This window comes from Pleurodeles waltl, chromosome 1_2, assembly GCF_031143425.1.
Source record: "Pleurodeles waltl isolate 20211129_DDA chromosome 1_2, aPleWal1.hap1.20221129, whole genome shotgun sequence".
Classification (NCBI taxonomy): Eukaryota; Metazoa; Chordata; class Amphibia; order Caudata; family Salamandridae; genus Pleurodeles; species Pleurodeles waltl.
In genome coordinates this window covers 152,216,147-152,241,937 of record NC_090437.1, presented here as the reverse complement: position 1 = coordinate 152,241,937, position 25,791 = coordinate 152,216,147, and the positions used below count along the sequence as shown (strand labels likewise).

At 43.0% G+C, this 25,791-nt stretch overlaps 1 protein-coding gene across 1 annotated transcript in view; it reads right to left on the bottom strand.

Moving 5' to 3' along the window:
- SCARB2 (scavenger receptor class B member 2) overlaps window positions 1-25,791 on the bottom strand; it is a 420,920-nt gene that overhangs the window by 6,972 nt on the left and 388,157 nt on the right. Inside the window, exons 10-11 of the mRNA XM_069236840.1 lie at window positions 21,797-21,848; window positions 375-542 (exon numbers count right to left, since the gene is read on the bottom strand). Of these exons, the coding sequence (XP_069092941.1) occupies window positions 375-542; window positions 21,797-21,848 (220 nt within the window). The remainder of the gene's footprint in view (window positions 1-374; window positions 543-21,796; window positions 21,849-25,791) is intronic.

Sequence of the window (25,791 nt, the reverse complement as noted above, 5' to 3'; positions counted from 1 at the left end):
TCACTCACATATATTTCCCTTACCCCCCTTAGCATAGCGTTATGGAAAAGTAGAAAACAACTGGTAGAAAGTTGAATGGAAGTGAAGGAAAAGTTGTGAGAGAAGTAGCTGATGAAGAAAAATACAAAACAAAGAGTGTAACACAGTAACAAAAAGAAAGGCACAAGTAAATGGAGTGCCAGAGTGAGAGAATGAGAGCAATATAAAAAAAAAACACAGTTCAATACATCAGGAAGAAAATGTGACTGGTACGTTTGGAAACCATTTAAATGTCTACAACTGTGAAAAATAAACAATGGAAAACATTTTAATTGGGTCTGACCAAGACATTAGCCCTGACTAACGAGAAAAAACAGTAATCGGGAAATACAAACCTCTTCCCTTCTAGGGTAAAATCCGTGTGTTTTGCACGTGATCACAATAAAGATAATCCCAAATACAGCTCCTAGCGCCATGATCATGTAGGGGATGTTAATCACCACCTTGCTCTCCGTCAGAATCAACTTTAGTTTTCTTGCGGACATGTCGTCAATCTCGACGCTCTGGCAATTACAGAATAAAAACAAGCATTTTCAATGCAAAGGGTCTCGCATTTGTTCGAGTTAGAGCTATTAGCGTTGTAAAGCAAAAAAAAAAAACATGCAGCGCGATCGCGCTATGTAAAATGCAGCACGATTGTGCTGCGTGGAAAATAAACAGATAAAGTAGTCCAGACCCCAGGCTGAAAACATCGAGCCTCGTATGTTTTTAGTACTTTACCGGTGCTGTGTAGGTGGGCTAAACACCGGAAAAGGTATGACGTATGCATGCCTTTCACAAATGAAAGCAATCGGATTTTAAAAGGCAAGCCCATGAACCAATGTAAGTGGTTTCAAGCCCAAAGAGAGATAACAGAATGGACGAAGCGCTTTGCGCTCGCCCATAATGATTAACTTTACAGTGTGAATATTCATCCTGACTGTATAACAGTTACCAATTTAAGACCAGTAACCTTGCTGTTTTTTTTTAAATAGAACAGTAGTACACATAGTGGGACATAATACCAATTTTGAAATAAACATTAACAATAGACAAACAGACGTTTAAAGATTATCGTTAAAAATAAAAAGTGCTCAGTCTACAAAAGTGTACATAAGTCAAAATAAAATAAAATAATGACTATAAAAAATCTTAGATGGGGACCAAAAATGTAAAGTGAGTAGGACTGTGTTATATTTAAGTTGGTGGCGTGCCTAAGGGCAAAAAACAACAGAAGAACCAGAATAATAAGGTGGGGGCAATGACTCGACAGAAGAACTGAAATATGAACCCACAATGACCCCACGATCAGCTCAACATACCGATGAGGTTTATTAAAAGTGACTTTAAGTAACCCAAGATGAAAGTTGCAATTCTGAATCCTAAACAGTTCATTAGCCTAGTTGGGTTTATTGCTTGGTCCCCTGCCCCAAAACCAGAGCCACAGGTCTTGGTGTTCTTTTGGAAGTAGTATTCTTTCTACTTAAGAGAGGTAGCATTCTCCCCAAGTTTTAATTTCCAACTCTGGTAACATGGGCATATTTTATCAGGGCTGCTACAAATCGAGGTGCTGAATGTACACACCACAATAAATTGCAACGTCTTTGACTGGACACTTGTCAACTTTCTTCAATGCACCTTTTCCTCCTAAGCAAGTTATATTCAATATGATAAATCTCAAATAAAAAGGGAAAAAAAAAATACTTTCTTCCATATAATTTCTGCTTTTTCAAAACACCACACTAAACAATTGTTCTGTTAAGCAGATTATATCCAGATTCTCTTTTCCTTATTTTTGTGAAATTTCTAAAGTAAAAAAGATAATACAAAAAATCAGTGTTTGTCATTGGTTAAGAAAGAAACCATGTAAACATTGCCCTGATATCATGTAGCTAAGCAACCACTCAAACCCATTAATTCAATTTAATACCTGCGGGTGACACAAGCAGACCAAAGATATTTTTACTGAAACAAAATTATTTTGTAGGTTCACTACACAAGATAAGTGGTGGACCTATGGGGCATCCAAAAGGAGACCGGTGATGATACAACCTCTGGCCATGCACAAGAGGTTCAGCTTATGTCTTGACTTGAGGTTAAGCCTACTGGACCCCACACTGGAAGTGCTCTAAAAGTAGGAGGGGTCAGGGGAGCATACTGATGTGGCCCCTGCACCAGTGTATGAAGTTCTTAAATATTATTTTGCAGGACAAACACAGGATTCCAAGTCCATTCCTTTTACTCACAGGTACTCTTGGTATACTTAAAAAAAAATGGGTGTGGCTCAATGGTGAGAAGAAATGGTTCACCTAACCATATATAACTGCCAACATGTCTAAGCCTATACAGGTCAACAGTCTTCTTCAGAGCTTAGAACCTCCCTGCCTAAATGATGCATCATCCAATGCAAATAAGTGAGGAGTAAGGCTCTCAAACCTGTCTACTTTAGTCCAGCAATGACATGCGCAGGTGAGGGCTGCATGCAAGCATATAAAAATGCATGTTAAGAGTCATAATTAGGTATGTTTTTTAAATTCTCTTAAGGTGTTCCCTAACTACAGGACTTTCACAACATACATACCCACTTGGGGGGCAATGCAAGTCTCTAAAATAGTGCTTGTTGCTTGTGTGTAAATTCATGCAGTAAAAACATAAAAACAGTGCCTTTACATGCAATCACAAACAGTCTGCTCATATCATTCAAATGGAAGACTTACTCTATTCTGGGGTACTTTTGAACATCATCGTCATGATGGGGGGCACCTCTCCTATAGTCACACACTGAGTATATGGTAACAATCATATAAAAAGAAAGTATATTAACACTTCCATTTTCATTCCTACGCTTCAAAGATGGTGGTTAGTGTGGTTATGCTAAATCTAGTTAAGATAAGGACTTCACTTACTTTAACAGTAACAAAATCAGTGTTTACATAACAGTGTCTATGTATACGTAATGCATCATTATAACATCTAGGGCCATTGATGTGGTTTGAATAAAATCAATATGAGGTCAAAATAGTGACACAAGTGTGACACAAGCGAATGTCCACACCCATCAGTTTTTTAAGTATATCAAGGTACCTGTGGATAAAAGGAAAGCTTTTGGGTATAGCTTTAAATATTTTTATTCACTGCTCTTAGACCTGTGAGTTTGTCCAGCAAAAAATATTTAAGAACTCCCTTTAAAGTTGAGTCCACCATAGTGGTATTGTCCTACACTGGTGTGGTGTGGGAGGCCACCAAGGAGGAAGGATGTGTGAAGCGACCTCTCAAACATGTTGTTTGATCCCTTCAGATGACTTTTTCAGTGACCTGAATTACACCATTGGTCTTTGGCTACTAAAGCACCCTTTGTGATATATGTTTTGAGTTAGGAGGACGTGCTTGGGTTCTTACCTTCTTTTTCAGTGTGATCGGATGTTTTTGTTTTGACCTTTCACCATATAGGTCAACTTCACAATGTAATCCATTAACGTCACATAAAAAACAAGGCTTCTTATCGTGCCCTGGTAACTTTTGATTTAAGCACGGCTTTAGTAATAATTTTCTTCTATTTAGAAGTACTGAGGAGGTATAGAACACCTTGTGAGACACTGACCATAGCACCTACAGATCTGCTGCTGCTTGGGGCTACTATTTTGGAGAGTCTCCACCCTAAGTGTAAGTATTAACTCAAACTACATTTTAGATTTTTGGGGATATTTAAATCAAGAACTGAGACAGCACATCTACAATGATGCATTCACCATGTGTAATTTATCAGCAAAGTAAAAGTGATTATGTCTTTAAAAGATATTAATAAATGATGAGGTCAAACAGTTTTGAGAAAAGGCCTCTTCGTCTCTGTGTTACATACAATTTGTCTCATTCCAAATTTCCCTTGAAGCCAACCCCAAATGCGTTTGGATTTGACGATCTTACTCTTTACTCAGACTGACTTCGAATTTTCTTCTGTTATTATCTGGCTGTTTTACTGAGAAACATTTTTACTGATGCTTTAATTGGTTTAACCTCAGAACGGTTAGCAGAAACAACATACTTTACTGTTGAGCCTACAATTTCAAAACACTATATTAAAGTACAGATCACTATAGAGTTGCCAAAAGCTCTCGTTAATGACAAATCATGTATCCTCCACTACAACCTTCACAACTTCCTAAAATGTCAAATATTATCAGTAGAAATATGTTTTATAAAAAACATATATCTAATGCTTCACCTAGAAACAAATGCCCATTAGGCAGCAACTGTGACCTGTGTCACACTTTTTATTGCCTTCCGATTAAACTCTTTTGATACTCTTCCAGTGCATCTATACTCCTTTCACATTGAGGGAAATGTCAGTTTTCTCCCTAAATGACTCACATTCTGCAGAGGTAGAGGGTAGATACACACGAATATCTGGTGGCACATTCTCAATTGCATATATCCCACTGAGCCATGTATGGGTCTTCCAAATGTAATCAGGGAAGATAAACACCGTGTTGCTCTACTAACATGAAGTTACTCTTGTTAGCCATCCCTTCCGGTATTATTTCTGTCTTTGGTACTGGCTATCTCTGCCACCTTAGGTCCTTTTTTCAGCATGAGTCCACTTCTGGTAGGAAGCCTAAAGAACAAGTTACTTTCCAGTGGCAAAGCTTTTCCTAGTGGATACTGTATCTAACTGCAGATTCCTCATCTTAGAGTACTCAGCAGGCGCCAGACTGAATCCAGAAATGTTTGTTCAGCAGTTTTCCTGTGTGCTGCTAGGTGACTCCGTACTGTCCCAGAAGTGACAGAGCAGAACCATATAAAAGTGATATCCGTACCTGCTGATGCCAGTTTCTTATTTTTCTAGTTCCTTCCATCAGATGTGGAGGATGAACAAATATTGGCACCAGTGTACTGAATACTAACTTGGGAACTTTTTAAATGCTAAAATTAGGCTTTCCACAAAACAAGGAGATGGGAGCGCAGTTAGGAATCTGTGGTTAGACAGAGTATTCACCAGGAACCGCATGCTGAAAGTAAGTAATTTGTTCTTCTGATTAATATGTTTAACTTCAGATTCCTCACCTTAAAATAGATACCAAATAAGTATCTTCCCAGGTGGAGGAACTGTGTAGTGGACTCAGACAAGAAAGTCCTGCAGGACAGAGGAGGCAAAATGTATTTCACACCAGACCTGGCTTTCAAGGTAGAAGTGCTTTGTGAACGTATGCAATGTTGCCCACATAACAGCTTGGCAAATGTCAGGGAAAGGCATCACACAAACCAAAGTCCTGGAAGAATGTCTATTGGACTTTCAGTGGGCTGCTTCTTGACCAGTATGCAGCAAATGTTGATGTAGAGGACTATCAACCGTGACATAATCATCTTCTGAAAAACCTTCTCTTTCTTCATCCAAAGATCAAAGGACAGATGCTCATGCCCAGCAGCTCAAGGTTCTACACTCTACTGACCCAATCCAGAGCCACTTGCATGACTTAGGTCCAGTAACTCTTTATCTTTTCAGAACTAAGGGTAGGAGAGGCGGGGTGGGAAGTTGTACAGGTGTCCTTTGTTCCATTTTGACCGTAATGCATCTCAAGCAGAAACTCTCTAACACACAAAATTCTTCCTACTGTGAATTTGCAAAAGTGGCACATAAATCTAGCCAAGATTCCTCCCACTGTTGGAAGATGCCCTGCTCCATCTCGGAATGTAGAGGCCACTCGTGATTTGCCAGATACTGCTTGCTCAGCTCGTCTGCTCTGGCAGTCAGGGACTGTGCTGGGTAGTCTGCGATCTGGGAAATGCCCTGGCTCACAAACCAACTTTAGAGTTGCTGCTACTCCTGGCATAATACCAAGAAGCCCGCTCCACCCTGCTTGTTGCAATACCACACGGCAGTGAGAACCTACAATAGTTTCCCCTTGATGGATGGATGTAGGGAAGGTCATCAGAGCCAGATGTATGGTCCTCAACTCTAACAGACTGATGCAGAGCCAGGCTTCTGGAGGAGACCTGAGACCCGTGATCTTCACCTCCCCCAGATGATGTGCTCAATTCAGCAAGGACACATTGGTGACCACCTGTCGGGTAGGTTCTCATTATGCTAATGAGGCTACTGGATTTGGGCATCAGAATCACATGGATTGTGGATACTAAGTATGATTCCACACCACATGACGCCTGTCAGCCTAATCTGGGTTTTCCGGGTAACTAGCAACGCCTCATCTCTGGCTGAGATGATTGTGTCAACCGGACGCATGACAAGAAAGACTCCTCAGGGGAATGGTGGTCAATCAGATCTCATCGCTTTCTCTCAGTTACAAAAGTCTGATATATGGAAAAACAACAGAGGCAGAATATATTTGAAAAAAGAGTGGCCAGGGCACACCAGTATCATAGATCCTGAAAATGTTCAAGAGTTCATTGAAAGTCCATTCTTGGAAGATGATGTGTAGGAATTTATTATAGATGCAGGTAAAAAGTGAGAAATCTCAATCACAAAGACTGCGTTGTACAAAATGACCATATGTCGGCAGCAGTCAGATGGTATTCAATGGTCAAAGTTACAATAGGATATTCAAAGGTAACAATAAGTCCATACAGCAAAACAGCCAACACGTGTTTCGTCTTCAAGACTTTGTCAAGGCTGTGGAAACATAGATGAACAATACATGTAGGAAGGTATAGTGAAATTGTACAAGGTGTATTTAAGTTTCTAAACTCTTTGTGTCGAGGAAAAAAGAACAATCTGTGAGAAGGTGCTATGGTGTTGTGTGAATTATATATAGGGATGCGTATAGTGGATGTGATAACTGGAATGTGGTAAGAATACCTCGAAAGGTCTCATAGGTAACTACTCAAGTCACGTTTAAGAAAAAGAAGGCAGTCAAGTCAGCCTGGAGTGAGATAAATCGGCTACATCATGCGAGGTGGGATTGTCGTTAACGTGTCTACAGAGTGTGAAACAGTCTACATGCCTTTAACTGTAGAAAAAAGTAAATCTTGGTAGTGAATAAAGTGGGGATGCGAAGTATTTTGGGATGTGAGTAGACGATCCATAAATGAGTGTAGAGGAAAAGTAATTATAAGGGTAAGGTACCTTCAGGTGTGAACGACGTATAAATAAACACGCAAGGTGCATGTATCAAACTGCTGGTAGTTATGAGTCTTTAGGATAGGTCAAATAGTACTGGCAAGCCTGGGGTATAAAACAGCAATAAAAACAAGTTAATGCCAGGTAGGCATTATGCAGGAGAATAAATTGCAATCTGAGTAAGTGTGGTGATGTAACCATATGCTGAGCATCAGGGGAGACCAAGATTAAAAAGCCCTGATATGGAGTGAAAAGTACAGGTTGGTGATTAATGTAAGACAAAACGTATGTCCAAGTTAGGAATATACTGAAATGGAGCTAGAGCCTGTAAATAGGAAGCTAATAATCCAGGTTTAAGACCGGAAAGGCCTATGTGACGGTGTAGACTATTACTGTCATATAATATTCCCAGAAACGGCATAGGCTACAAAATCAATGGAGCGCGAGGTAAAACACAGCGTGTGAGCCGCGGCGCTCAGTGTTAAATGGCTGCCACAATGTGTAATGCGGTCTGTGTAGCGTAAGGATTATTTTGGTCTAAGGGTGTTGCGAGAAGCGGCACAGATGAAACAATAAAATAAAACAGGAGCGCGAAGTGAAACACGGTGTGTTCAATGGCAGCCAATATGTGAAATAACGCGAGTACAGAGACGCGTTAACACGCGCGAGGCAATTTTTTGAAGGCAGACCAATTTTCCTGCTCCGATCTCTCGTCCTGATAGCGAGATCACCATCAAAGACGTAAAAGATATTCAGACCCTTCTCTCCTTAGAGTCTTCCTCAGACTTACCTCCATCTTTCACAGATATCACATCAGATCTAAACATTGATCCGTACGCACACATTGACAGTGGTCTCAAGACCTCCTCCAAATATACTCCCAATCTAGGAAGTGATAATGTCATTGACATCTTTTAAGGCGAGTCACGGCTGACTTCTATCAACGTGAGGATTTATATCGCCAGGACATAAACACATCACACACAACATTACCATTCCTGAGAGAGTTTTACCTTGCGCTCCATTGATTTTGTAGCCTATGCCGTTTCTGGGAATATTATATGACAGTAATAGTCTACACCGTCACATAGGCCTTTCCGGTCTTAACCCTGGATTATTAGCTTCCTATTTACAGGCTCTAGCTCCATTTCAGTATATTCCTAACTTGGACATACGTTTTGTCTTACATTAATCACCAACCCGTACTTTTCACTCCATATCAGGGCTTTTTAATCTTGGCCTCCCCTGATGCTCAGCATATGGTTACATAACCACACTTACTCAGATTGCAATTTATTCTCCTGCATAATGCCTACCTGGCATTAACTTGTTTTTATTGCTGTTTTATACCCAAGGCTTATCATGGCCATTACTTGCCAGTACTATTTGACCTATCCTAAAGACTCATGACTACCAGCAGTTTGATACATGCACCTTGCGTGTTTATTTATACGTCGTTCACACCTGAAGGTACCTTACCCTTATAATTACTTTTCCTCTACACTCATTTATGGATCGTCTACTCACATCCCCAAATACTTTGCATCCCCCACTTTATTCACTACCAAGATTTACTTTTTTCTACAGTTAAAGGCATGTAGACTGTTTCACACTCTGTAGACACGTTAACGACAATCCCACCTCCCATGATGTTGCCAATTTATCTCACTCCAGGCTGACTTGACTGCCTTCTTTTTCTTAAACGTGACTTGAGTAGGTACCTATGAGACCTTTCGAGGTATTCTTACCACATTCCAGTTATCACATCCACTATACGCATCCCTATATGTAATTCACACAACACCATAGCACCTTCTCACGGATTGTTCTTTTTTCCTCGGCACAAAGAGTTTAGACACTTAAATACACCTTGTACAATTTCACTATACCTACCTACATGTATTGTTAATCTATGTTTCCACAGCCTTGACAAAGTCTTGAAGACGAAACACGTGTTGGCTGTTTTGCTGTATGGACTTATTGTTACATTTGAATATCCTATTGTAACTTTGACCATTGAATACCATCTGACTGCTGCGGACATATGGTCATTTTGTACAACGCAGTCTTTGTGATTGAGATTTCTCACTTTTTATCTGCATCTATAATAAATTCCAAAACACATCATCTTCCAAGAATGGACTTTCAATGAACTCTTGAACATTTTCAGATTCTATGATACTGGTGTGCCCTGGCCACTCTTTTTTTCAAATATATAGGCAACCATCCACTCCTTATTGTGTGGCCCTCTGGCACCTGTGGTGGCAGGTGTTTTGGCCAGCTCGGCACCCAACACCATATTGTTCAAACTTATGACTTTGCTCTGAGCTTACATTTGTTATACTCTTTGCAGATGTGCAAGCACCTTCTGGCATTCGCCACCTTCTTCGCCAGAGGCAGAATATAGTTCAATAAGGATTTACTGAAGTAACTGCATCTTAGATATAAAAACATTTAACATGTATCGCAATAACTAGGAAGATCAAACACAATAAAAACAAGCAGGTGACTAAGAGTAAAACACAAAAACAGTCCGACCATACTGTCACTAGGAGTGATCTATATTTCTCCTACCTACACTATGTTTGAACACAGTGTAATAAGCCTAATCTGCCCTTCAGGTTTCCCCCCTGGGGGTACATCATCCCTCATACCTGTAGGAAGAAGCCTGTAGTCTAGAGAGACACCGTCCCCATGTGAATCAGGGATTTGGCTGACTAAGCAAGTAGCTGTAGCAAAGCAATCTGCAATCAGCATACAGTCCTGGTCATCTGGCTAGAATCTACCTCTAACGTGTTTAGGACAAAGGCGTGTTTTTGATAATAAAACATCTGACATTCTAAGAAATGGTCCTCAAGTATGAGTGCGTGTTTTTCTGTGAATGTTGAAGACACAGCATACCACGTTTGTCGACAACCCTATCTGACTGTAGCCTTGGAGAAAGCACAAAGTCACATAAATGTCCTACTAAGAAAGCGATGTTTTCCTGGGCAAAAGTACAATAATTTAAAGAAAATTAAAAAGCACCGCAAATGTGGCTATTGCTAGAAAAATAAAGCATAATATAACTGGATGAAAGTGCACAGCGGCAGGCCTAGTTAGCTAAAACAACGTGTCTAAAATATGGCTAAAATAGCTATACAACACACCATCAGCTCTGGTTGGGGATGGGAGAGGGTGTGCTGCAGCACAAATTTTGGTTGAACAGCTACCACTGCAGATAGTGAGACATCTCCTCTGAAAAATGGATGACTTCAAGCTCCATTGCAGAGCCGGTGTGTGCTGCTTGATGTGATGCAGAAAGCTAAGAGGTCAATGAGCCCTAGAGCTGCTCTCACCATGATCCTGGACCGAGGCTCAAACATTGACAGCATAACCTGAATGTTCTGGACTTGTTGCGGAAGGAAAACCTGGAACTGCACTGTCTCCAAGACAGCTCCAATGAATGGAAGTCTCTGCAAAGGGGTCAGGTGCAACTTTGGCTTACTGACACCAAACCACAGCAATGCCAGGAAGCTCACTGTCAGCAAGAGATGGTCTACAACTGACTGTGGTGAGCCTGCCTTCAACTGCAAATTATTACAGTAGGGGAAGACTGGTATTCACAACCTCCAAAGGTGGGCAACAATCACTGCCATCACTTTCATGAACACCAGAGGGGAGTTGGTGAGGACGGCAGGAAGTGCAGCAAACTGAAAATATACCTGGCATACCTTGAACCGCAGATGTCAGTGGGACTGCACGGCCGGTATTTTAAAGTACAAGTCCTGTAGGCCCCAGAACACCATCCAGATGCCAGGGCCCAGGGCAGACAGTATATGGGCCAGCGTATTTTGGATTTGTCCATCCACAGGAAGACATTCAGAGGCCGAAGGTCTAAAACAGGCATCAGGCCTCTCTCCTTCAAGACAAGGAAATAACAAAAGTAGCAAACTTCTCCTCTTTCCGATTCCAGTACCCCATTGATATCACCCTTGGAGTGTAACGCTTGCAACCCTTGAAGTAAAATGGCCAGGAGTATGTCTGAAATTTGCTCTGAAGCGAGTTAAATATTGGGCAGCAAAAAGACAAGGTAGGGCATAGCAATGTTGAAAGAAATGTAAGATCCAACTTTCGGATGCATATCTATCATGAGAGGAAGTGATGGATCCTGCCCTCTGGATGGGTATGCGGCACTAAAAGCTAACTGATTTGGCAGCTGTTGCAGTTGGGAAAGAGAAATGCAGAACGTGATGTCCGTACTGGCTTGAGCACTGTCTCCCAGACAGTGTATCTGTGGCCTCAAAAGGACTAGGGTGACTGCTATAATGGTTGGGGAAGACTGTATCACCTATATGCCAGTCCTCTGGAAGAGCCTATGAACTTTACAAACTGGTGTTGAAACTGTTTGGCATAGATCTACAAATCCAAGAAAGGTGCAGTACTTATAATTTCCTTAAACGATCTATTGCTGTCTGCCTTTTCACAGAAATTTTTTAATCCATCAAAGGGTATAACCATCAAGGACGCATGTACATCTAAGGAAAATCTTATAGAAAGCATTGATGCGTGTAAACAAAGTGCAATACTAGTGCTGACTGCCCTCTCCAAGCAATCAGTAGTAGCTACACCAGTAAGGCCTTAAAGTCTTCCGGAACTGCCAGCAAGATCTGGCTGGCCATGTCCTCCAGGACATGTGTATAGTAACCCAGTAACCAGACAGCATTTACTGACCACAATGCTGGAATGGCAGGGGAAGTTATGTATTTCTCAATCCTCTTGGATTCTTATCTGGAGTAGTGGTGAGGAATGAGTTGGAATTCTCTTTACTGGTTGAGGTCTGAACCACATGGAGCAGGATAACTGGGAAGAAAATTGGAGCCACAAGGTCTGTGATGCCTGGGCATCTGCCTATTTATGGGTGGACAGGAACAAAGCTGTAACAAAGTAGCCATCAAGGTATTAAAGAGGGCCTTATTAAAAGGCAGCACATGCTCAGAAGTAATGGTTCCAGGTTGCAAAATATCTGTAAGGACATGTTTGGTTAAACTGAAGGCAGCTGTTAATCCAGGAACTCAGCTGCCCGCCAGATCACTAAGGCAAAAGAGGCATTTTTTTCTGTTGGTGGTCCAAGTGATGAGTCAAGTCCTACCTTAGGAGAGGTGTCAAGTCCACTAGCCTATGTAAATCCATGCAGAAGACATCATCTGTGTATGGGATGGCAGGCGGTGGTTGAAAAACATACCGCTCACCACCATCATCATCTACATCCTGGGCGGCACCTTGCTCTAGTCTGATGCAAAATGAAAATGGATCTTCTGCTGTTGTGTATGCCTTGGTAGAGGCACAAATTCAGAATCAGGTGCATGAGGACTGGTTGAGCAATTGTGATCTCGTAGAGCGCTACTGGTTGAGATCGAGCTGAAGTTGCTTAGGTTTTCAACATCTGTATTAGTATTAAATCCTCTCCAGGGGCAGTGGAATTAGTAATGACCTTGATGTGGAACAGACCAGTGTGGGTCTCAGAGCCGGAATGGAAGCCTGAGCCGGCATCCGTACTGGGCTTGTAACAGATTCCAAGGGAGAAGGCGGTGCTGAGAAAGGATAAGCTGACTGTAACATGACTAGGGGCCACTGTGGTTCCTTGGGGCCCAAGGACATGCCAGAGAAAATTGAAAAACTACCAGAAATATGCAGTCTGGCTTCCTTGAGGGCTTCAATCTGCGGTGGTGTAGCCAATGACCTGGAGAGTTTGCGTGCTGAGATCGGTTGAAGAATCAGTTCCATAACCAGAGACCTCAAAAGGTGAAATACTGACATTGTAGCATCCTTGCACATTTGTTTCAGGTGCAGAGTGGTAGAAGGGGGTTGAGTCCTGCTTCACTTTATTGTGTTTGGAATTTCATTGACTTACTAAAGGTCTTCGATCATGAATCATGTGGATTTACACAAAGGCTGCAACTTTTTCTTGGGTCCAGCAACATGCTAATTCAGATCTTCAGTCCTAGATTGCCTTTGGGTGCATGAAGTCACATTCATCACACAACTGTGAATTGTGACCCCGAGCCCACCCACAAGAGGCATACCATGTGCAGGTTTGGGTCTGCTTTCTGCAATCACGACATGGTTTGAAACCTGTCATTTTGGGTGGTCATTCCTTAGAATATTCAAATTCATTTTAGATGTCACTGAATGACTGACAAGATTGGGAAGAGAGGTCCAAATCTGCATCAGAAGATACAGAAAAAAAGGAACCAACGTAAGCATGAAGGAATGGAGATAATATGCAGCTCTGTCAACTCTGCAAGGGACTATTTCATATTCTTTTTGACAAGAGGTATTCATACCACCATGTACTTAAGTTCTGTTTCTGTGGCTCTCTCCTTTGTCTCAAGGTTTGAAGAGACCTACTTGAAGTCCTTCTAGGCAGACATAAGTGAGGCTTCTCCCTGAGACCTCTCAGTATGTTTAAGGTAAACAAGTGTTGAGTAGTATTTTTGTTTTACTCTTGTTATCACTGACCAGGTGCTTGTGCTTTAGCCCCTCTCATCGCCACACACAAATGGCATGCCCCATCTCATGCTCCTTGAGTGCCAGGGGGCACATGATACTCCCTCTTCCAGAATGTCTAAAGTTCCTGTAGTACTGATATCAGAGAGGTGTTTTTGCCTCCTATAGTCCTGCTCCTTTCACTGCTGGGTGATGACTCGCAAACAGCTAATCATTAGGGGGCTCTTAAACTCCAGAGGAACTGCATTGTTTTACCACTGCTGAAGGCTCAGGTAATATACCTGTTTCCCATGCTAGCTACCCTTAACTTTTCCATACTACCACCAAAACTGCTTTCCAAGCGTGCTGCTGCTATGGTAAGCTGCAGCCTTCCACTTATGGCTCCTTGGCTTCCTTCCTTGCTAAGTAGTTTCTGTCAGTTCATGCAGCTTGGTGGGGGCTGTCAAAACTTTCAGTACCAGGTACATTAGCAGCAACGGCCGCCAACGACAAACATCTGCTTTGCACCCGGAGGCGCTATAAAGGGCTTCATGGTATCCCGCATCATGGTACGCTCTGTCAGTTTGTGCAGCTTGGTGGGATCTGTCAAAACGTCCAGTACCAGGTGCCTTAGTGGCAAGGGCCATCAACAACAACACACCTTCTTTGTGCCCGGAGGCGCTATAAAGAGCTTCAGGGTAATCCCGAAGAGCGGGATGCTCTGTCAGTTTGTGCAGCTTGGTGGGGGCTGTCAAAACTTCCAGTACCAGGTGCCTTAGGGGCAAGGGCCACCAACAAAAACACACCTGCTTTGCGCCTGGAGGCGCTAATAAGGGCTTCACGGTATCCCACAGCGTGGGATGCTCTGTCAGTTTGTGCAGCTTGGTGGGGGCTGTCAAAACTTCCAGTGCCAGGTGCCTTAGCCGCAAAGGGCCGCCAATGACAACACACCTGCTTTGCGCCCAGAGGCGCTATAAAGGGCTTCACAGTATCTAGCAGCACAGGACGCTCTGTCGGTTCATGCAGCTTGGTGGGGGTTGTCAAAACTTCCAGTAACAAGTGCCTTAGGTGAAAGGACTGTCAAAAACACCTCTGCTTTGCACCCGGAGGCGCCATAAAGGGCTTCACAGTATCCCGTAGTGAGGGACGCGCCCAAGCAAAGCCCGGACCAAGAGTGGGCCCGTCTGCGCCCAACCGTGGCTGGGCTGGGCCCACTCTCTGTCACCTGGTAAATTCACTCACATCCAGTGTCCTTGTGATTCCTGCTCTATTGAGATGATCAATATGGGCAAACATAAGGCGGAAGGGGCCATGCAAGGATATCAGCTTTGTTATGTCTAATTACTCGCATTGACAATATGTTGGCACAAGCAATAGGGAATTATTTCAAAGGAGATTATATTGACAGAACGGAGGATGCTGTTGGAACATGGTCTTAAAAAATAGTCTTCTTCTGGGGCTATGTCATTAAGAGAGACTTCTAAAAGTTCTCAAATTGTTGAGTCGTTGGATTGCTTACAGACTCAGGATGCTGTTTCGGACTTAGCCAGTAATGGCTCGGATGAAGTTTAGTTGGTGGTAGATCCGGTCAGGAGTTGACCAGACACAGAACCAGCAGTGAAGCATAGGAAGTCCCTAAGGAGAGACCCCAGTGGGGGCAATAAACATTGCGTACAGCATCAAGTTCAGCTCTCCTCATGGGGCTTCAAGCAATGTAACACCCAGGCGACGCAGACAGAGTTTGAAGTACCTTTGGTTGAGAGCATGCCCGATCTTGATTTCCTTTGTGTGAGGTTTAGTGCAACTTTCAATCAATCAATCAATGTTTATAAAGTGCAGCTAATCACCCGTTTGGGTCTCAAGGCCCTGGGGGTGGGGTGGGGGGAGGGGGGTGTAGCATGTACCCATGGTGGATTAAAAAAGCCATGTCTTCAGTTCCTTTGTGAAGGTGGGGAGGGAGGTGGTTTGTCTGATGTGGAAGGGTAGGGCATTCCAGGCAGTGGCACAATGGTTTCCCTGATGCGGGGTACTTTTGCGAGAGAGAGCTGGGCTGAGTGTAGAGCCCTCTGGGGTACGTGGAAGTTGAGTCGCTGGTTAAGGTAGGCTGTTCTGGTTTTGTGGAGGGCTTTGTGTGCGTAGGTGAGGATCTAGAAAGTGATTCTTTTCTCCGTGGGGAGCCAGTGTAGTGTACGTGGGTGTTACAAGATGTGGCAATGTCGGGGTAGGTCGAGGATCAATCTGGCGGCGGCTTTCTGGATGTTTTGCAATTTGTGGGTGAGTTTTTTGTTGATTCCAGCGTAGAGTGCGTTGCCGTAGTCCAGTCTGCTGGTGATGAGGGCGTGTGGGACGGTCTTTCTATGTTCGAAGGGGGATCCATTTGAAGGTCTTGCGTAGGAGGAGGAGGGTGCGGAAGCAGGTGGAGGTGAATGAGTTGATCTGATGGTTCATGCTGAGGTCTGGTCCAGGATGATTCCGAGGTTGCGGGCTTGGCTGCCGGGGGAGGGCGGGTTTCCAAGGGTGGTGGCCACCAGGAGTCACTCCATGCGATGGGTTGAGGGCCCAGGATGAGTACTTTGGGCTTGTTTGTGTTGAGTTGAAGGCAGCTGTCTCTCATCCAGTTGGCGACTGCTTTCATGTCTTCGTGGAAGTTGTGTCTGGCCTTGTCTGGTTCGTTGGTTATGGAGAGGATGAGTTGGGTGTCGTTGGCGTAGGAGATGATGTTTATTCCGTAGCTTCTGAAGATGGTGGCTAGCGGGGCCATGTAGACGTTGAACAGTGTGGAGCTGGGGGAGGATCCTTGGGGCACTCCGCAGGTGGTGGGTGTGGGTTCTGCGAGGAAGGGGGCGAGTCTCACTCATTGCATTCTGGATCCAGTCGAGGGCCTTGTCTCTGATGCCTGCATCGCGGAGTCTTCTTTGGAGGAGAAACTGTCTCAAATCCGGAATCAATTGTAACGCTTTGAAAACAGTGTAGCTGACTCACGAGCCAAAATATCCCTTTTGGAAGCTAAAAGATTGTACGATCAAGGGCTGGGAGACGTGATAATAGTGTGAGGACTTTCTCATGTACTGGATCTGCTGATGTGCAACCTGTCACCGATAGAAACCCTTCCCCGATAATCCCACTGGATCCACTTCCATGATAGTAGCAGGTGCACAGAGGGGGGCTGGTTAGCCCTAGTAAGCAAGGTAATTGTGGACATGGGCTGGAACCAAGCAGAGATTGTTTGGACTTACCACCTGCTTCCTGCCCATGTGTGGTGGTACTGGCTGGGGTCCCTCCTCGTAAGACCCTTTAAACTGAAACCTTGTTGAAACCCTGTATCAAGTGCGCTGACTGGCTTGTTAAACATAAGCGTGTCAATCTGAATAATATTAATGGGATATTAATGGCCCGGAGAGTGGGGTCGGTGGGTCGTTTCAAAACATTTATAGCAAGGGATTGTATTGTAGTAAATTTTAGGAAGCACTGCTCTGCAAAAAAGTGCTAAAACCATTGAAAGAAACTAGTCACAAAGAAACGGGGATCAGCGCTCTAACCCTTGAGTATTTTTATAGGCCTGACATGGTGATAGACCACGGGCAGTAGCAGTAGACATCTGTCTTTCTCGAAACCTGATTTTTAACAATAGGTTCTCTCCTTTGAATAATATAGATGATCAAGATTGACTGCTGGAAGTGTGATTGTTGATACATTAGTTGTGCCAGACACTCAAGCTCCTAACGTAGTTTCATTAGAACACAATTCTATTGTTGCTTCTAAAAATCCTAAGAGTTCAAGTAATTCAATATTTAGAGTATTGAGCTGGAATGTAGCTGGTCTTTATTCTAAGATCTCAGAACCAGAATGGGTATCTTTTATAAGATGTTATGACGTAATTATGCTCCAGGAAACTTGGTTAACACACGATTTGCCATTTGATGGATTTGAATGCTTTAATATTCCAGCCACCCCATCCAGCTCAGGACGTGCAGTGGGCGACTTGTCATTTTGGGTGAACCTTTCTGCTGGGGTATGTGCAAAAGCTATTGATACCAAAAATGAGAGTTTCCAGGTTGTTGGATATAAGAGGGGGTGACATTGTATTTAATTAATTGTATTAACAATAATTTTAGTAATATTTCGAATTCCAAATTCCAGAGCCTATTTGACTTTATTTCATCTATGCAAAATAGGGTTGGATTTGAGGGGAAGGTGACAGGATATTGTCTTAAGGGTGATCTTAATCCTAAATTGTGCAACCATACTAAGCCCTTGGAGGGTCTTGTAGAAACAGTTAATGACCCCATGGTGAACGTGGGATTTGTAGATTCTCGAGGGGTGGAGCTGTCGGGTTATCTGGCAGCTTATGAATTCAATAGTGTGATGGATGTGGCCCCGTTTGATGCGCTTTTGTTACCAACCTTTAGGGGCTGCAGATGCTCTTCGATAATTGATTTTTATATGAGAGAATTTGGAAGATTTACTGTTTTATGATAAGGTTGTCCCTCCATTTTTGGGGGTAACAACCTGAGAGAAGTGGCTTTTACATTATTGCCTAGACCCAAATATAGACAGGAGAGAGTTATTACTACAATCCAGCCGAGGGTGCCAGACCCTTGGCAACCTTTCAGGGACATTGTAGGGGAGAATTTTAATCTGGTAGAGGTTTGTCTGTCTGAAAACAAAGCCAACGTAAATTGTAATAATGCCTTCTCTAAGTTGTGTGACTGTATCAAAGCAACGTTGTTGCACCCTCTACATGCAGTAAATCTATCCCCTGGGTGGTTTGATCAGGAATGTAGAAAAGCCAATCGCTACCTGCATATGATATTGACATGCCAACCCAGGGATCGGGTAGAGGTGGCCTTTAGGTGCAAGGCTTACAAGCAGGCTGTAAATAAAAGGAAGGCTGTAGTACAACCTCAAAGGGATTCCCTGGCCTAAGTGGCTTCAAAGAAGGATAGTAAGCTTTTTTGGGCAGCTGTGAGCAACACTAAGTGCTTAAGTCACGTTGTGTCTTCAGGCAGCTATCGTGCTTCTAGCCGGCATGGGAGTCTCATTTTGCTAACATTTTTGCTGTTCCTCAAGCCTCCAGTGAGTTTATGATTGCACCTAATTTGAGTAGGCCCGCAGCAACCCTGGACGAGGTCCATGAGGCAATGGCCCAGAGTCTAGGGGGTAAGGCCCCCAGGCCCAACTGTGTTCCTGAGTTTTGGGCCCCTCGGTTGGTAAATGTTTGTAATAGTTTATCTCTCAGCCCTCTACCAAACTCCTGGTCTACTTCTATAATAATTCTAATCTTTAAAAAGGGGGATCGTTTGCAGCCAAGCTGTTACAGGCTAATTTCCCTGATGGATACAACAGTTAAGATTTTAGGTAGAGTTTTGTTCAATAGGATAAGGAAATGGGCTGAACAGATGTCTATCTTGTACCCCTGCCAATATGGTTTCAGGAATCATGTTGGGATCATGGAGCAGTGCCTAAACTGGTCTCTGGTGATTGGGAAGTACACAATTGTCAAATGCTCCCCTTTGTTTTTTGCCTTTATGGATTTGACCTCAGCATTTGATTGTGTAAACCGTTCTAAGCTGTGGTCAAATCTTTTAACCTGTGGGCTGGACAAAACATTGGTCCATTTTCTGGCCTACCTGCATATGGATATAAAGGCCATGATTAGATTTAATAAGAATGGTGAGGTCACAAATGATATAGAGGTTCACCGTGATGGGAGGCAAGGATGTGTTTTTACTCCGCTTTTATTTATTTTATATATAAACAATCTTTATCCTTTTTTTAAAAATATAACCCCTGACGTTCCAACTATCATTGGTTCCCAGTTGCATTTGTTGCTATATGTAAATGATGCTGTGTTGATGGCTTGTACCCTCAGAGCACTCCGCCTTCTAGTTAATGGGTTTGTTGATTTCATGGGGGATCTAGAACCATTAACTAATTTTAACAAGTCTTATATTATGGTCTGTGGTTTTAAAAAACAACATCTGTCCACTTTGATGGTTGGCTCTAACGCTTTGAAATGCACAAGCACTTTGCCTTACTTAGGAGTGTTATTTTCAAACACAGGTATCTGGACACTGCACATCGCACATAGTAGGGCGAAGTTAGCAAAGGAACCTTCCTCTCTGTTCAGTTTACCTCAACATGGGGGCGGAGGCGCTTTCGTCCCTCGTTTAGAAACGTATGACACTCAATGCTTAGCACCTGTGACATACGGAGCAGGGGTGTCGGTTCTTCAGAAATGTGCTGCGATTCAACTTGAGGAGAATAGGTTTTGTAGGAGGGTTGTCACTTCTCCCATTTCCTCCACTAGTGTGATCTGCCATAGAGAATTAGGCCTTCCTTTTGGCAAGGATTATAATGCCACTCGTCCGCCATTGTTATGGCTTGCAGTTTGGAAGAATAAAGATGCAAGTCTTACAAGGGCTATTATAAAGAACTGCCTCAAATAAGGGTATGAGGATCTCCTGGCTATCTTACGTGACATCAAGTTTGCACAAGTCAGGCTTTTATGATGTTTTAAGCACCCCGAGGCTGCCTCTAATGTCAACAAATAACAATTAGACTGGGAGGAATTATATAATTTGAGGGATGCTGAGAGGTTGACCTCAGAGAGGGAAAAGCCCAGAGTGGCCACATACATTGACTCCCTTATGTCGAATCAGATACTAGGGTACATGAAAACACCGATGGGATGTTGGGAGCGCAGCCTGCTGTTCCGCTTCAGGGCAGGGATGATGAATTATTTGTTAAGCTTCCTCCTGGGTTATAACATCGGTCTTGATCGTATACCTTGCCCCTGTAATGGGAGGTCTCGGCAAACAATGTTGCATTTTATGTTTTTCTGTAAATTTTATTCTATATACTCTAGGCTTTTATTGATATCCCTTGTTAAGAGATGAGAGATTAATAATTGTAGGGTAGCTTTTAAGACTCTTTTTGGGCTGGCTGATGATGAGGTAATTGCTTAAGCTGGAGCCTTTTTGATAGCTGCAGCACGTGCCCGTCATTCCATGCATACGGATTAAGGGTTCTAGTAATTTTACATTTGTATAGTAACTGACCGTTGTATGTTATTTAAATTGTCCTGTGAATCTATTTTTAATTATGATATTTATTGTGTTGTATTTGTACGATACTTTTATGGATACATTTTGTATTCGAATAAAGTTTGAATAAAGTAAAGAAGTAGTTTTTCAGCATGGTAATCATTATCAAACACTATCAACATTCTCCAGAGATTTCCAACCAAGGAGCATCAACAATGTCTTGTCCTCTCTCAATGCCACAGACATAGGAGACACGCCAGCATCCTCAGGCCAACTCATCTCTGTTCCAATGTTTGGAGGATTGCTGCAGATCCACCTCTTGTGCAAATCCAAGAACTAATTGAAAAAGTTTTCAGGTATCCCTGGATTGGCTAGAAAATAGAACCCTCGATAGAGCCCCACAGGAGTGCAGCCATCACAGAATCCAGCTACCTCTGCCCCCTCCGCACCTTAAAAAATATAGTTTTAAAGAAAACTCCCAACTTGAAGTAAATATTCTTCAGGTTAATTTTCAATATCCCTTATTGAAAACAAGAGGTGAAATGGTCTATCAACCTGAATGATCACAAAGACCATTAGTAGTTTTTTTATGATTATGATTTTATTACCTGCACCTACATGTGTAGGGAAAACAAAGCACATGTTTTGAGTGTGCACAAGGAAGATAGATATCTCTGAAACACTTCATAACATCTCTGAAACACCTCATAACATCTCTAAAACACCAGATATTAACATTTTCAAAAACCTTTGGTCTTGGGAGCGGGAAAACACCCTTAGTTAAAATAAAGCTCAAAAAGTCTCAAAAAGTTATATATTTTGACAGACTTAATATCTAGACATTTTGTCAGCTCCACTGTTTAACGGTGTCTAGACATCTCGAGGACTTATCACCTACTGTTACATAATGTTTTAATACCAAGAAGGACTCAATTGAAAGTTAAAAAATGCCTGACTACAGCTGCAAAGAAAGTTTAGGTTAAGACAACAACAATAAGAAACAAAAGATGATAACACAATAAATAATCCTGGAGAAACACTTCCTCATATCACCGCTCTGCTGACATAGACACACCAATTGATCCATGTCCCTCAATGCGAAAATAAAATATTTTCCCCTTATCAGCTGTGATGCCATTCTCCACGTACAGCTAAAGTATGCATATGTACATTCAAAATAAATATGCCTTACCTCATTTAGGTACATCACAGGGAACACCATGCTCCTTATTTTTCCAGGAATGCTAACAAAAAATAGAGTGAGACATTGTCATTTTGAGATTTTAAGTCACTAAATAGACTACTTATATTAAACAACCACTGTCAAAGTCAATACCACAGACGTTGATTGCTAGCCTTTTGGCTTTGGCAATGCTTGTTTTCTTTTATAATTGCTTTTGCGAAACTTAATTGTTCGAGGAGCCGTTGGGTCGTCGCCGACATTAATAAACAATGCGTATGAGCAAAAAATGTTTTTTGGTGTCAAAAGGGAGACAGTAGGATCGAGCATTAAGGGTACTATTTATGTGCAGATGTGCCACTTGCGAAACAGCAGGTCATCACTCACACTGACGTCAGTCAATGGCTGAACCATGTTAACAAACTGCTCCAGACCAGTGCTTTAAATGGGCAGGTATTGTCCTGTACTGAGTACCTGGACCTATTTAATTTCTAAAAGGACCTATAAATACGTCGATAACATCAAATAGTTTAAGTAAAATTAAAAGGTGTTGTCAAATGCTAAATCTAAAAATCACCAAAGTGCTGCTTGCTTTTGGACATTTTCATCTAGGAAATGAGAAATCAGCCTTTATCAGCAGAAATCAGGCAATGGAATTATCAATTTTGGAAATTCCTCATTTTTAATAGCACACTAAAGTTCCTATTTGGTGGTGTAGAGGTATGGTAGACTTCGGGGGGCTACCACAGGTGCTGCGGGTAGAATCGTTCAAAAACAGCGAGTGACGTTTTATTCTCCATGTTGCACGCTGAGATGTGCCTACAGCATCCTCTTGCTCGCAGAATTACCTCGTTAATTAACACACCGGAGACACATCTCCATCCTGAACAAGTGCGCGGGTGCAGAACTGCTTCGTGATACCACCCATAGCTTACAATGTTCAAGCTCCATATACAGCGTTTGCTCACATCCTTCTCACTCCCTCTAATCACGTTTCATCTCCTATAATTACCCTCTCTCGCTCTGGACAACTTATCGGGGGCGGCAGTAAACATCCTCACTGGCTTCGGGGGCAGGGCTGGCTTCGAATCACAGCCAAAGGCCACACTCCGTGACGAGTGACCAGTGTCCACTTGGCAAATCCGTTCAGCGGGTTCTCTGGGCAGGGGCAACGGTGTCTAATGACAAAACCAAACACATTAACTAAAACAATAATATGGACGTGAAAAACTAATGATATCTAGGCTTGCCGCGGCTCAGATGGCGATGCGAGGCTTGTGAACACTTGAAGAGCGACCAGTGTGTTACTTGTAGAGTCCTGGGACAGTCACTGGCTGCCCTGTTCGGTCTAACTGCACACGAATCTACAGATAATCGGAGCTCTCACAATGCAGGTTATCAAGTTGTCGTTTACAGGGACGTGCACGAGCCAGGCACACTAAAAAGGACATCTGTGGGGATCAGCCTGCTATCAAAACAAAATTAGACAAGCGCTGTGGGGCCTTTCTTGGCCCCACAGTGGGACAGACAGCTGTTATTCCAAATATGTTTGCTAACAGTGGAGACTGCCCTCTCCCTTGCGAACCACAGCAGGTACATCAAGTTATGGAAAGTCTTCTACTTTCTATTACAGCCCATACGGATGTGTTGCCAGGTTGTCTATTTCTCCTAGCCCTTTGTTATCGCCAAACACAGATGACATCGGAAATAATGTCAATGGCGACAGTTTTTCACTTTACCTCTCACCTCATCAATGACATCACAGAAGTCGCAATCAACCTGTTTTTGCTGGCAGTTGAAATACAGTCTTTTCTTTATGTAGCCATTAGAGCAACGTCTAGTTGCGAAGTGTGATAATCTACCTTTCTCACTAGTAGATATGGCTTTGAGGATGTATACTGTTGGCTGTGTTACCATCTCTACTGTTCCCTGCCCTTCTGTCTCTTGCTCCCTACATCTGTCTCTCGCTTGCTACCCCGGTCTCTTGCCCCCTCTGCCTCCTATTCCATGTCCCTCGCCCCCTGCTCCACAAACGTGCGCCCCTTGCTCCCATGCATATTTCTTTCCTGATCCACTCTGTCTTGCCCTGACCACTGTCTCTTACTGTCAACCCATCTGTCTCTTACCCCTTTAGCTCTTCCTCTGTGGCATTACACCTTTATTTTCTGTTCCCCAGCTCCCTGCTCCTCTGCCTTTTACTCTGTCTCTGTGTCTCATGCTACCTAACCCTGGGGTCTCTCATCCCTTTGCCTCTTATGCCACCGTCTCCTGCTTCAAACCCCTCTCTCTTCTGCGTTCTAGCCTTCTGCCTCTTCCACCACTCTTTATTTCCTGTTCCCTAGTTCATTGGCCCTCTCCCTCTTACTACCTACCTTACTCCTTTGTCTCGTTCCCTCTCCTAACCTCTCTGTTCCTTCTCCCTAACCCCTCTCTCTCTCTCTTGCTCCTTATCTTACCTCTTGCCCCTCTGGCTCCTACTCTCTATCCCTCTGTGACTCACGTCTCTTTGCTTAGAATGTTTTTCACATGTTGCACAGCAGCGTGGGCAGCTGTGCAACATGCTTTAAGTAAAACTAAAAAAAGAAGTGTGCTGCTATGTAACATATTAAAAAAAGTAGACAAAATTAACAAAGCCAATAGCTTTTGCATAGGCAAAACCTACTGACTTTGCCAATGCTTGTTACACCTTAGGTTCCAGAGGCTACAGTTAGAGGACAAGCTTACTTTTTTAGGGTCGAGCCTGCTTTGCATGCGCTCGCGCATGCGTATAGCAGGGAGACTCTTTAGTATTTAGAAAAGGGCTCAGAGCCCTGTCAACTTCACGTCAGTGCTTTTTATTGGTTCGTGGGCTTCCCTAATTAAATCTGCTTGCTTTCATTAGTCGAAGGCACGCATAGGTCATGCCTTTTCCGGTGGCTAGCCCTCCTCGAGCGCAGCGACCAAGTACAGAAAACATGTGAGGCTCGCTGTTTTCCATCCGGCTGATGGACTTTTTTTTAAACTAATTTACGAGCCCGATCTCGCTTGGCAGAAGTCGAGCGCTTTACCTACTTGATTTCACTTTTTCGGGTTACGTGCATAAATGCACTTTTGCCCGATAGGTGAAAAGTCGGGTTAGGAGTTTACAACGCGATCGGCTCTAACACGAGCAAACGCGAGACCCGATGCATTGTAAATACTTGTCATAGCTGTGCCACCAACAAAGTTCCTGTATCTTGGTCAACTACCCTACATGAAAAATATACTGTAATTAGGAAGAAACTCCAGTAACACCACAAGCAAGCCTTACTTCATACTCAAAATCCCAACAAAAATATCCTAGATTATCACACAAGTCGTCTTCTTCCTCGTAAAAAATATGGAACCAAGCTTCCTGAAGAAATATACGTAGCTCACAGCCACGTAACCGTCTACAAATCCCTCAACACTCGTCTCACCTAATCATAGCTCCCATTCAATTACCTTCTCATCCACCTCTACAAGATCTAAGTGGGACAGCGATGGAATACTGATCCTTGAGTTTGCTGAAAAGCACTCAGCTGCTTTCATGGTGCAGTTAGCAATGTAGATACAGTGTACATGAATTAACAGACATAATATCTAAGGTTGTTCACACAAATAAAGCGAGTGGCTTCGAACACATGCATGCATGTAGTTCTATGTAGTGTAAACCTAAGGGCAGAGCAGTGCGGCAAACGCACCAGTAACTGGAAAGGGTAGGATAAGCTGGAGCAGAAGGCAACAGGTGAATGGGATGGGCGGACTGATCAACAATGATTGGCAGGATGACAGGGAGCGAGGGAGTTAAAAGGGAGAAAGGGGTTGGGGTGCGTTGGGCAGTGAGACAGTTACCAATTAATGTGTTACCTGAGTACCACAATCTTGAGAGCTTTCCTGAAACAAGTGAAAAAGGCAGCCTTGCAAATTGACACCCGGATGGTGTTACAGGACCTTACGACAAAGCATGAGAATTCATGACATTTTGTCTTTGTTTTGCTGCATCACTT